Raw genomic sequence first — 14375 nt, forward strand, 5'->3', positions numbered from 1 at the left:
TCAGCACTAAGAGAGTCATTAGCTTAGAACAGAAGCTGGCACCATTAAGACATGCTAGTTTCTGTATCTAATAGTTCATAAGGGATTAAGGTGGCTAAAAAAGCTATCTTGCTTGCTTTATTTTACTCAAATCAAAGTGTGAGACACAATCACAGCTAGACCCACTGAGACAGATCTCAGCGTGCCTCTGCTAAAAAAGGTTAAGCAACACTTCTATAAAACCAGAAGCAACTGGATACTTTCACCTTTCTACCAGAACAAAGAAAAGACTGATCTGACTATGGCTGATAAAGGTGTTCTGGACAAGAAAGTTGTTTCTATTTCATCAGTATAAACTGATCTCATAGCGAATAACTTTCCAAAAAATCTTACTCTTCTTACACTGTTATACCATGATGACTACCATAACACTTTTACCAAACAACCTACCAAGACCTCTTTAAAAGCTGCAGTCTCATTTAATTTTGACTGAAGTAGGGGTCTTGTTCTTCTTTCTGTTGAAGACTGTACAGTCCTGTAACACAAATGTAGTATCACAGCTGTGGTAATAGAAACAGTAGACTTACTTTCATTGCACAGCTTTATTCCTTGGGATATCAGTGTCCAGCAGAGCACTGTTTTAGAAAAAGTATATTAGTGTTCCTACTTTAGGCCCAAGAGTCTATACAAGTCACTTAAAATGTATCTACATATAAGCATTGTTATTTCCTCTAAATCAGCCTATGAGAAAACTAACTCATTAGTCAGTGTTTTTCTTTCTTAGATGTTAAATCACCCTCTGTGATAAAGGCTTTCCTGAGCCAGAGTATTTCCTAAAAGAAAATACTGGATGCAATACCATTTCAAAGATGGTTACTAATCCCAGTGATTAAATTGTTAGAATTTTCTTCCCTTCCTCTCCTTGAGTAAAAGCCTTCTTTGTAAAACCATCCTTCAACAGGAGAGTTGATGAGTCAGACTATCAACCATGAATAAACCACTAACATTGGAGAGCTGACTCTGATTAGGCTTCATTTAACAGCAATGGAAGGATTTATGCAGAAAAGAGGTTTTCACACAGCTCCAATAATGCTTCACCAGGAAGCAGCATGTCACTTTAAAAAAAAGCAAGCCAAGCATTTAGCCGTGATCTCAACGTATCTGTGCCTGAACAGTGCTTATGTTTATCAAGGGGTATTATTTTCAGGGTTTTTCAGACAAAGCTTTTACAAGTAGGTTTGTGAAGCTTGAAAACACTGGCAGATTGTTTCAGATAGTCTTTTCCTAGTTTTACCTTTTACTAGTTTATTCCCTAGACTAATGTTTTCACAGCTGCGCAGTCATGGTGGGGTGCTTGTGTAGGACTTGACAGAATTCTGTTTTTATTGCCATACCTTTGCACAGATTGCATTTAAAGGTATACATACACAGCCTGGGTATCTGAACTAATTTTAAAACAAGTAGCCTAGGTAATGATAGCACTTTATTGCTACTGAACACTGGTTCAGAGTTCAGTGCAGGCAAATTGAGGAGCATTTAAACAACTTCTGGTTCTGATTTTGAACTCTGAATTGGCTACACCTATAGCAGGATATGATCTACTCAGTTTAAGGATAATGTGGCAGCATGTGTCTCCATGCCTGCAATTGCATTTATTTTATATGCATTTTATATGAGTTCTTCATTTCCAAAGGCCAAAGGAATTCTTAATTTCACTGTCAGATTTAACTCAGTGTGGGATGTTTCTGCCTTAGGCAGCTGGACAATTTTTCAGGCAGAGATAATTGCCCTCAGTACTGTTTATGAACAGTGGAATCAAAAAGGCTATTCCACAGGTCAGTGCATCTCATACTGGAGAAGATGTCTTAGTGAAGTCAGAAGTTTTTTTGCTGTAGGAGTGCTTGTTCCTCTCCACTGACTATGAAGAAAGTCTATTATGACATGCAGATATGGATGTCTGAGTCAGACATTTGGAGTGAGATGTATCACACAATTGCCTGTAATACAAATCCATCGGGTCATAAGTCCTGTTGGCAAACCTGCTTCAGCATGGGCTTCTGTCTCCATGGGTCCACAGATCCCTCCAGGAGACTTCTCTAGCATGGGCTTCCCATGGGGTCACAGCCTCCTTCAGGAATCCACCTCCTCCAGCGTGGGGTCCTCCATGGTCTGCAGGTGGATATCTGTTCCACTGTGGACCTCCATGGGCTGCAGGAAGACAGCCTGCCTCACCATGGGCTGCACCATGGGCTGTAGGGAAATCTCTGGTCCAGCACCTGGAGCACCTCCTCCCGCTCCTTTTTAACTGACCTTGGTGTCTGCAGGGTTTTACTCTCACATATTCTCACTCCTCTCTTGGCTGCATTGCTGTTGTCCTGTAACTTTCCCCCTTCTTAAAATCTGTTATCCCAGAGGCACTACCACTGTTGCTGATGGACTCGGCCAGTGGCAGGTCCATTTTTGGAGCTGAGTGCCATTGTCTCCATTGGACACAGGAGAGACTTCTTGCAGCTTCTCACAGAATCACTCTTGTAGCCCCGCTGCTGCCAAACCCTTGCCATGCAAACTCAATACAACAGTCTTCTGACTTAAATGTTTTGTAAAGTTGGATTGGATTTTTTTTAGTTTCACCAAATAAAATCACAGTCTTGTTTTAAATACTAAAGAAAATATGAATGCCTGCAGATTTTCCAGCCAACTCTCAGGTAGGTCATTGTTCCATGTTACAGAGCAGAGATTAAACTTAGAGTAGGTTTTGATATTGACTGTTTAATATTAGCATATTTATTTTGGGGGGAAAAAGAAAGCTCATGCAGGATGTAGTGCATTCACTTAGAACATCCTTTCTGGAGTTCATATACCAAGGGAGTGAATTTACCTCTATCTCTTAATCTGTTAAAAAAATTTTGCTGAGTTTTAATACTTGTTGAGGATCACGTTTTTAATTCTGCCTTATATTTGTCAGCAACACACGTAGTAGTATCTGCAGCATCATACGATGTCTGTGTCGAGGGTCCATGCTTCATTTGTTCTTGCGTCACAGGAAATACTTTCTTAACTATCTTTACAAGCTGCTGGATGGTGGCTGTTGAATTTTATGGAAGGAGACAACCTCATTGAATTGATATGATTCTGAGGTGGTAAAGCAAAGTCAAAAGGGCAGCACTCTTAGTAGGTTCACATTTTGCAGGTGCTCTATGGTCTCATTATTTTCAACACAATGTGCAAAGGCAGCTCTGTCTGCAGCTGAACTTCTGGGATACACAAAGTGCAACTAATTCAGTTGCACCGTTTGTTTTTCTGTAGCCATTCTTACGTGCCCTGTTTTTGCCTCCAGATCATCGAAGCGTATGCTTGTTGTAATGAACAATTCTGTAGAGATACAGACTTATAACATTATTTGTTTATAAATCATGCATACCAGAATATTAATCACACCCACGCCCTGGGCAAAGAAACAAGTTTAATTACCTTTTATCTGGTTGGTGTCTGTCACAGGGAGATTACTCAGAATTGTGTGGCGGGTAACCTGTGCTATAGTAGCAGAGTGTAGTTGCTCCTCCAAGGCAGGGGTTATTACTCACAAAGATTGCATAAATCCTATGGCCATACTGAACCTTTGCTTAAATTCATTTCACACAGTACATGCAAGCTGCATTCCTTTAATGTGATGTTATTTAGTGAAAGCTAAGAAAACCATGGGAGGATACACAAGTGACTATAACTTGCAAGTCAGCGGGGTTTTCAAGTATCCCGCAGAGGAAACAGAAAATGAAAACACATTAAGTCTTATAGGCAAATGGCAGTGTCAGTTTTGCCACTGAGAGAAATTAGGAAGGGGATTGCACTGAATGATATAATATGTTTTCAGACATGATAGCTTTATGCCCAGTAGTCAACCCTTTCTAAATTATTCGCTTTCTTCTTTTAAAGGCTCATATCTAATTCCCTCTTCTTCAATTGAACCAACCAGTTGTGCAAACCTAGGAAGCCTTTGCCAAGGTAAGAAGCCCAGGTCCTTTTCACAGTTTCATCTTTGGGAAATCCTGAGTTTTTTATTCCATTTCTTTTTTATTATTGTTTCTAAAAGGGTGAGTGGCAATAAAAAATAGCAAGGAAAGGAATTCTTTGGTCTCATCAAGTGTGTGGGTGTCCTGTATGTACAATATGTGGAAAAAATGTGATCGCTCCCATGATAATACATTTTCCAAATAGTCTCCATTATATCAAAACTGCATTAATTGACTGCTTTCATTTCTTTCTGCCCATCTTTTCTTCCTGCACATTTTGACAGTAAAATATTAACCAGTATAAGAAGTGCATACATCTGTAAATAAAAAATGAGCAGATGGAAATAAAGGAAGTGGCTCTTGTTCAGAGTTTTTTTCAATAAGCTATTTTGAGACTAGATGCATCGAGATTAGTAGGCAAAAAAATCAACATTAAACTGCAAAATCCAGTAGCTATTAGTTAATGCAACACATGCTACAGCACTTAGTGAGGGTTTAATAGCGTAAAAATCACCACATATAAGAATGCATTAGATGTCTTTAAAGGTCAGCTCAGTTGAATGCAAGGAATTGGTGAACCCTGAAGATTTCCATGTCATGTGAATCAGTGGACATGCAAGGATGGTTAATTTGTTCTGTTCACCTTAGATGCTGAAGTTCCATAAAAAGTGCTTTACACGAACAACATCAATGCATTTCCACAACACCTTCATGAACACAAACCTGATAACGTGTTGGCCTTTTATGTTAGACTTTAATCACAGCAGCAACTGCACCAAAAATGTCTAGCTCTGTAACCCTTTTCTGGACAAATGGTGGAAGAAGGAGACAGGAGACAATAAAATATAAGAGGGGAAGAGGAAGTCTGAGAACTCTTTCAAAACCAATATTACAAGTAAATCAGATTAGGTCAAATATAAAAGGGAAAATGTACTCTTCATGGAAAGCCAGTAAGGGATCTGTGTCAGTCTTTAGTTTACTTTTCCCAGATTTTCCTGAGGTAAATTTGGTTCAGGTTCTTGGAGCATAGTGTACTGGTCTCCACAGGGAAAGTGAAATGCTGTTAATGTTCATAATCAGATTCAAACAGTAATTTTCAGGCATCATATTCACAAAGCACAGTGTGATGTAAATACTACCACTCAAATACCTTGGTAAATGAGGCATCCACAATTATTCAGTATTAGTCTTTTTATATGTAAAGGGTAATACAGCCATCATATAAATAACTTTGTATATTCTCTTGGAAGAACTCTGAGTGTTTTCCTATATCAAAGTGGCACGGGATGAAAAGATGATACTATCATTACGTCAGCTAATATGGCTGCAGAAATGGACACACTTTCGTCAAAACAAACCTGCTTTTCTAAAAGCCTTATCCTTTTTTCCAGCTTTATTAACTTGTCTAGTAGAAGATATTGCGTTTCAAACTTGCCTCTCTTAACTTCCTAGGCCATCATATATTCAATAAAGACTGAGTATTTTCACTTCGCTTCTCTAAAAAGTGTTTGGTAAAGTGTCCCTTGTGTTCAGTTCATCACTTTGGAATAAGATGCCATATCAGATTTACCCCGTTCAGCGCCATCATCATTATTGTAATAATCATGGAAATCATAAAAAGATGTCCATCTATTTCTGTTGACACTGCAGACTTTCTCTAAACTGAGAGGCAAGTTTGGATTCCTTTTTTGTTTGTTTGTTGTATGCTGTGCAATAACACCAGGCAAAAAGTTTGTGGATGCCAGATCACTACAGTCTGATGAAAGCTGTTTTCTCCGTCATGCTTAGTAAATATTTTCATTCATTAAAAGATGCCTGCTTTGACAGCACTGACTGGAAGATACAATCCATTAGAAGCCTTATAACTTGTTTCTCAGACAATATAGCTCTGAAGTTTCATGAGAGAAGAGCTTTTTTTAGGTGTCACTTTATATGCTCACTTTCCCAGTTATATATAACCTGTTTGCTCCAGCGTGCAACTTCTTCTCTCTCCCTAATTGTCTTGTCTCACTGAAACCTTAACATGAACCTACTCCCTAAGTTGTGACTTGAATTTATGACTTTCAGACTCAGAAGGTTAGTTAAATCCACATAACAAAACATAAAAAATGCGATTTTTGTCCAAAATACGATTGTTTAACCTTTCCACATTGTTTCTTGGTCAAAGTCGTCCAAAGCCATGTAACATTTGGGATTTTACCATACCAACCTTCAGATTTTAACTAAGAGTTTTCAGGAGAAAAGTAAGTATGTCAGTGAGTGGATCTGCATTCCTTGGGAGTTACTGGACAAAATTAAATTATTTCCCAAATCATTATTTGAAAATTGATTGGCATAATCTTTGAATTCCTCTAGCACGGATACCAACCCAGTCTACTGTGGGGAAATATTGCAGGTTTTGGCTCCTCCCTCTAATTTTGGAAAGTGTCCAGATGGTTTCTAGAATTGTTCGGAGTGACTCCTATTGGTATCAGTGAGATAAGTACAGCTGAGCTCCTACGTCAGGCTTTCAAAATATATATTCCTCTTCACCTATTCCAAGTCTGATTTCAGTTCTCTTTATTATTTGGAGCTCGGTGGAGTTAATTAGATGGATGGAGTTAATTAGATGGATGTTTTAGTTTCTCATTTGTTTGTCATATTCAGTCTTTGAGTCGGGACAATGATTCTTTTCACAGGCAATAAGTGCATCTTCAAACTTATTTTCTGGTCTTTGCACAGCTGTTTCGATCTAAAGCTCTCATAAGAGGATTTTGAGTTTATGAAAGCAGTATAGGACTGATCTTGCAAACTTTACACTGGCAAAACTCCCAGTGAAGTCAATGCAAGTGAAGATTGCAGGACTGGGGCCTCAGTTCATATCTATTCATCACTTTGTGCAGAAAAAATAATATGTTTATTTAACATTTATGGCATTGTGTGTAGATGGTTTCATTTTACATGGTCATGCATTGTTCCCATTTTGTCTTACCTTATTAACATTCATATTTCATTCAAGTTCACCTCTTTCTCATCTTTATTACCAGCTACTGTAAATGCTACTACTCCTACACCACCCACTGTCACCACTAACATGCCTGATACTAATAGAAACGATAAGCCAAACAATGGTAAGAAATCCTGTGTTACATTTTTCTTGTACTGTGTGTAAAGCAAATTTGTTGTATTTTAAGGTGTGTTTTTCCGACTATCGTAATGTCAAGGGTCATGTCTCAATTCTGATCTCATTTATGCTGAAATAAATCAGGACTAACTTCACTGGACCATGTCAGAATGGTGCAAATGAGAACAGAATCAGACTCAGTGTTTATTTGTATCATGTTTACCTGGCTCTTCTATGAAAGCGGTTAACTTTGTGTCACCCGTTGTATTAACCCATGCAAAGAACTACGGAAGGGAGAGGGATTTTTGAAAAGGGTCCGAAAAGAACTGTGCTGTTGAAACGTTTCAAGGCTGAAGATTGTGTGGCTCCCGCTTGTGCAGCCAGGGTGGTAGTATGCTTGGATTGTCTGTTCCTCACTAGTCAGGCGCAGGAGCCAAGTGGAACCATTCCTATGGAGCAAAGCCACTTCCACTGAGTCAACAGGAATCTTTCCACTGACTTCAAGAAGAGCTGGATCAGACTTTACTAGGGAAAATGTTGACAGTATCACATATCGTTTACTTTTCATTTAGAAAGATTAAGGGAAAAAATAAGGTAGTAAATGAGCCTATTATTAGCACAGGATTAAAGCCAGGATTTCTTTTGAGGTTTTCTCAAATTCTATGATATCACTGTCTCCTAAAGACTGAGCATCATTTTGTGAGGTGCTGCTAAAATATTTATTCATTTGTTAAAGATGGTTGTTAAATATTATTACCAACACAGAGATAGGTTTCTGCAATTTTCATCTGAGGCTTAAAGATTTATTTTTTTAAAGATTTATTTTTTCAGTGTGCTCCACAGAAATAAATTAGGATCTGGGTGTTTTTTGTCATTTGGTTTTTAGCTTGTTTGGTTTGGGGTTATTTTTTTACCCAATGCATCAGTTGTTACTGTAGGATTTAAAACTCTTGGAGTATTTTTTCTTTTGGCAGATCATTTATTGTACGTTGGCAATCAGGCAATGCAGTACACAATGTGAAAGAATTTATCTGAATCCAGACTCTTTGGATTTAGTAAACTGTAAAAGTGAGAAGAAAATATTGAACATTTCTTGCAAGTTGTGTTTGTTTCCTTTTTGTGGATCCACTCACTCTGTGTTCACCATGAGCAGTTACTCTAATTTTTTTAATGACAGAAGGAATCAAATCTTATTAATGTTAATATGAATAAAAATTGGACAATTAAGTCCTTTCTGTGGCTTTGAAACACCCAGGGCAAAGTAGAAAGACTAAGAAAATAAGCCAAATTCACTTATGGCAGAAGCAAATTGAACTTTCACTCAGCTAACTGGCGTCGTTCTCCACTCTTGGTAAGTCGATTTTTAAACCAAGAGCAGACAGCCAAGAACATACACATTACATATATTTTCTTTAATCCATTAACTGTGTGGCTTACTGCACACAGACTTGCCAGAATTCAGCCTTCCTGCTATACTTATCTTCAGAAAGAAGAGAAATTTACCTGAATTCTCCCGTTCACAACCACAGTGGCAGCAGGAGTCTAAGATAGAAGGGGTCAAAATTATAGGAATTATCTCAACCCCAATTACTTGGCCAGTGAAACAAAGGCCTCTGCGTTTCAGTAAAAACTCAGCAGATGAGAACCCAGAGAGAAAAAATCCATACAGCTTGTTTCTTCCAACTATGTCTACATCAGCTGCTTCTGAGATACACAGTGAAATTTTGGCTGCTTTTACAGAAAAAATCAACCTAGACAATACTATGATGGAACAGTTGCCAAATGAAAATATTTTTAGTTATTCTAGAAGTGCACTTCATGGCACTTCTTATGCAGTAGATGCAGTTATAGAGCCTTCTGTGAATGCAGCAGTTCCTCTTCTTCACAGCAGAAGTCCTAATGCAGAGTTAGCATGGACTTTGGCAAATGGACTAGGTCACTCTGACTCTGAGCCAGCGTTCTGCTCTCCTGTTAGCAGCAGCAGCAGCAGTGCTTACAAACACAAAAAAGAAACTATTTAGATTTCATCCTCCAACATCAACACAACCAATTTCTTGTGTGTCTTGGAGCCTGTGAACTGGTGGAATGAGACCGTATTTTGTCATCACATCACCTCTGACATTCAAGAAGACAGACATCATTCTCCTTCTGGCTTTTCTATATCATCTACACAGGAGATATCACCATTCCAGAAAAATAGGCTAGATTTGCTAGACTTGGCACCTGAAAATTTTTACATGGAAATGATAGAAGGCAATGCTGATAGGAAAACTTTTTCGATGTTACCAGCAAACAGTGCATTTCATTTTAGAAAATCTACGTACATTAAGGAACATCACTCAGAAGGCGTTACAAATTTAATCTCTGTAGAGACTCCATGTGCAAACCCAACATACACAAAATTTATGCCTGACATCCAACTAACAAATTCAGTCCTAGGACCCAGTAGAATGTTGTTATCAAACTGTTTTAGGACAAAACTCCATTGAAAATCAAGCGGACAGTCTGAGATACTCTCTATGGTCAGTAGAACATTGACAATAATGAAGACATAGGGAATTTTGCTGTTTTGACACCAACAAACATATTGAGGTTTTCTGAATGGGATTCAGAAGGGGAGGGGTATGGATCCTTCAGCAAGGACAGAGAAGGAATGTCTTCTCTGAATATTGTTACTACTCATGTCTTGGATTTTAAAAATGCTGATTATGGGCATTTTGCAAATCGCTCTTCTATTTTGGAGTCATCCAGAACTGCAGTAATGAATGGTGCGATACCTCTACCATTTTCATAGTGGAGTTGTTATTCAGCACAAAGAGACCATTTTGACAGGCGCTCTGACAACAGCTGCTACAGCAGCTATCCATCACTCTCTCATGCGGTTCCAAACACAAGTTTCTTCTATAACATACCATCAGTCATCAGTTTCGGCACATGTTCATTCCTCGGCCAATTTACCATCTGGGACAAGCCAAAACAGCACCACTTACCCATCACTGAATCAACTTACTAGCTCTGCTGCAGTCCTTTTGTCTTGTTTATGTCTCCTTCACTGATTCTTGCTGCCTGTGTTGACCTGAGGTCACCTACAGTATGTCAAGCTATTAAGTTAGATGTATAAAAAACCCCACATCATCTTATCTATTAGATATTCAGTTTGTAGAATGAACATAGAAGTAGCTGTCTTTCATCCTTTAGATGTATGTCGATTTAGCATATGAAGATGTTTTGGAATAATAATTTAATTGCAGTAGAAGGGAATTTGTAACATCTTAGTGATAGTACATGTCATTAACGTGATTTCTAGTATTTGTGTACTTTTCTAAAACAGCTCTCATGACACTGTGAGGATAATATATTGGTTGCCATGTATTTTATATAATTTTATGCCATTTAATTGTTTGGGATTGTATGAATGTTTTTTACTTACATTTTTTTTAAGATTTTGATTTCAAAAATCAAAGATTTTTTAAAAAAGGAATATTTAGATAATTTGCCTAACAGAATTTAAAAAAAAATACTGGTATTTCATTGATCTTTATATTTTTGTAGTTGATGGTGGGTGTGGGGAGAATTGATATCCATGCTATTTTTTTCTCTTTTATTTTCAAATTATCTTTGACTACTTTTTATCAATTTTGTACCCGTATTTTTTTTTCAGTCAGCATTTTGAGATGGATTTCCACAGTTTAATGTGGAGAGTGAGAAATAATTTTTAGTTTTTACTATCGGCCACTGCAGTCTCCTGAGAGTGTTTTAAAATATAAATTTGTTCTTTGTTCTTATTCTTTTTTTCATTAAAACCATGCTTTGGGTCACTATCTGGTGGAGATCTCGAAGGTATTGACTGTTTTGTACTTACTATGTTTGATTTTAAAAATATTTTGCATATTCCTATATTAAGGTGGTTTTGTCCATATGTATAATTATCTGAATAAGGTTGTAATTATACATATGTGTAATTATATATGAATATGTGAGAATATATTAAATGAACACCTTCTGTATGTGTGTATCTGTATAGCACACGTACATTATAGATATAAAATTGAATATGTGTATATACAAAGATATATACATATAAATGAGATCCAGGCCTTGCAAGTGTTTTCAACTTGCGCAAAGTCCAATTTTTTACTTTCAAAGACTTAATTTTTCCTCTTTTATTTAAATTTAAAACTATCACAGTAATAATATAAAACTAAAATACATTTTCAGATTAAACTGTACATCAAATTTGTGTATCTCCTGAGTTAAGGGAGGAAAAAAAGACATTAAATCAAAAAGCAAGTTCATTCTATTCATATATAAAATTTAATCATAGTTTACCAAAGAAGGTAACTAGGAAACCATCTTTAGTATTTTATCATAGAGGATTTTTCAGACTAATCTCAGTGTTCATGTGATTAATTCCATATTGATAAGAAAGAACAATATTCAAGCCATCTCATGAATAAGATAGTAACCAATGTATGCACAATTAAACTGGAAAACGCTGGCTTCAGATTTTCTTTCCGGATACTTCTGTTTCAAGCTCTTGTACAATAATTATCTATGAAGTTGTAAAATTATGACATTTGCTCCACTTAGAATAAAAGATCTTTTATTTAGATTCAGAAAAATGAATACATGTATCCATGATCAAGACCCACAACTTTGTTTGGTAATAGCCCTGAACCAAGCAATGCCACATGTGCACATATATGCAAGTGAATTCATCCAGAAGTTCTTAAACCCTCCCCCACATCCTGGGAAATTTTGTCCAACTGGAGCTTAGAGGCTTTTTAGTAGCTTAATGAAAAAAAAAGTGACTTGTGAGAAGTACAGACTTTTGACACAGAGCATAACCATGAAATGATTTGATGTTATTTGTTAGATGTAAAATCTTGTAATGCTGCCTACCCACTCATGAGCTTAAAGACAATTTATATTTGCCCAGTGACATTTCAAAACAGCTTTCTGAATATAAAATTGCACCAAGCCAAGTGTTACACATTTTGTGACTGAAAGATGGTTTGTTCAGCTGCCAGTTTTGTAAAGCTAATGTGAGTTCATCTACTCTCTGGCCATCACCAGGCCTGAGAGAAAGACTGCTTTTGAAACAAGAGCTGTATATCCCTTCTCACACCTATTCCTATGTCCTCAGTTACCTTGTTACTTTTAATTGATGAGCTTTATCTGCTCTCACAAAGTTTTAAATGTAACCTGCAGTGGTTCAATTCTGAATTATAACAATATGACTTAGAGCAGTATTTATCTGCTTTTACAAACTTCATTAATTATAATAGTTTTTTAATTAATGGCACTTTCATGATATTGCTTTAACACACCACATTAGAGGCATATGCAAAATAATATTTTTATATACGTTGCCTGTGAATTTCCATGTCACATTTCAAATGTCTCTGAAAATATGAAGGGGAAGGGAACTCTTGTCAAAATCAACAGCACTAGCGAGAATGGTCCCAAACCTGCAGGCCTTGTTCACTTCGAACTTTATAATGCCGAGAAGAGCCTGAGATGTCCTTGTATATGAGGTTCAGCCTAATCTTTATATTAATCATGAAACTAAAGTCTCATTATTAAAAAGGTAAATTTTCTCAGTTTCTAACATTATAATGCTGTTTTTAATGGACAGGTGGGCTATTCTACAGGATATCTATAACTGTCTTTAGTTCCAACTCCAACTCAGTGTCAAAAGTACATGATGTCATTGCAGAATGGGTAAGTTAAGTTTCTTTCCTGTATGATTACATATATGAATCTGGTGCATCAATATTATCAGTTGGAAAAGGAAAAAAATAGGCTACCAGATAAACTCTAAATATGTGTTCTCTAAATATCTTTCTATTATTGATTTGTGCAGTAGTGAATTCAGCTCTGTGGAACTGGAGCTCTTCAGCTCTACAGATAAAATTTTGAAATGTCTCCACTTCTTAAGAAATGTAGATACTAGGTAAGATTTTGAAAAGTATGGAGAAATTGTAATTGTCCACTGAAAGCGGTAGATGTCTGATTTCCAACCTCACTGTACAGGACAAAATTTTTCTGCCCAAATGCTAATATGCTTTTGAAGTTATATAGTAAAAGAAATTATTAAAAAAGCCAGGCAGTGCTGATTTGTGTGAAGCAATAAACTTTTCCAGTTTATCCTTATGTTCTCTGCTTCAGAAGGCTTCTCCTTTGGGTCAGTTGCTGAGGATTCTAGTAGTCTCTGGGTTTTCAGCCCATTTTAGTAGACATAAGCTCCTTTCCGGGCCCTCTGGGTGGAGGATTCTTGAAGTTCTTGTCTCTGAAAGTTCTTCCTGCCTGAATACAGATATTCTCTGTTCTTTTGACAGTTCACATAGTCACACTCACACAGTTCCTAAGTAGTCTTTATACAACTACTTACATGAAAATATATCATGAATATATGGCAACTATTCTTTATTTTTCTTTTAATAAACCTGAAACTTTCAGCTTTCAGAAGCTAGGGAAACCACCTATAGTAGTAATCTACAAACCAGAAATGCAGTCATCCACACCTGCCAAGGTTGTTCTCTTAGCATCAGTAGCCAGGCAAAGTACTTTAGGTGCCTGAGCCAAAGAATATAGAAAGGTGTCACTTGACCCTAGCAGAGTATGCAGAAGTGTCTCTTGAGAGGAAAACCGAGCAGCCACTGTGCACTCAGAATAAATAGTACAAAGGTCTGAAAAGAAGATCATCAAAAGTTTGAAGACTTTCAGGTGAATATTTACCTGGTAGCTTTGTCAGGAAATCTATTCTTATCAAAGTGTTCCTGAGAATTTAAGAGGGGAAAAAAGGAAAAGGTCAGCATCCTGTGCACTCGCCTATTCACTGTGTCATGACGTTATAGAGATTTCCTTCTATCTATAAAAAAGGCCACATTTCTCACTACCAGTGAGAAATACAACATTCAACATTCACCTCATTGAAATGTGAGAGTGTTCTCTTTGCTTTGCAAAACTGAAGGGAGTTTCTCAAGGGGCAGAAGGGTGAAATTCTAACTGTGCCTTAAGCAATGAAGAGCCCCATTAACATCTCACTATTCATGTGATCAATGTCTTCCTGTTTTTCAGTTGAACCGTACTTTCCAGAACTGGAATTACACTGTATATGTGGTCAACATCAGGTAAATTAAGGAGGAAGATGTTTATGCTGTATTCCTTTGGAGAATTATTCCACCCTAATTAATGTCTATTTCTTTTATAGCATCCACCCAGGCTCCATAAAAGATGGAGCAAGAGAAAAAAGAAGTATTCAAAGGTAACATGTTTAA

General features: G+C 37.0%; 1 protein-coding gene across 6 annotated transcripts in view; it reads left to right on the forward strand.

Moving 5' to 3' along the window:
- Positions 1-14375, forward strand: part of ADGRG6 (adhesion G protein-coupled receptor G6) — a 109292-nt gene that overhangs the window by 48726 nt on the left and 46191 nt on the right. For 5 of the 6 annotated variants that reach the window (XM_017825937.1, XM_017825939.1, XM_017825941.1 and 2 more), the window contains exons 5-9: positions 3913-3981; positions 7016-7099; positions 12731-12816; positions 14176-14228; positions 14309-14362. In XM_017825937.1, coding sequence (XP_017681426.1) covers positions 3913-3981; positions 7016-7099; positions 12731-12816; positions 14176-14228; positions 14309-14362 — 346 coding nt within the window. The remainder of the gene's footprint in view (positions 1-3912; positions 3982-7015; positions 7100-12730; positions 12817-14175; positions 14229-14308; positions 14363-14375) is intronic. The other variant, XM_017825940.1, reaches the window with a different exon arrangement.

This window comes from Lepidothrix coronata, unplaced genomic scaffold (genome assembly GCF_001604755.1).
Source record: "Lepidothrix coronata isolate B3197 unplaced genomic scaffold, Lepidothrix_coronata-1.0 Scaffold123, whole genome shotgun sequence".
Taxonomy (NCBI): Eukaryota; Metazoa; Chordata; class Aves; order Passeriformes; family Pipridae; genus Lepidothrix; species Lepidothrix coronata.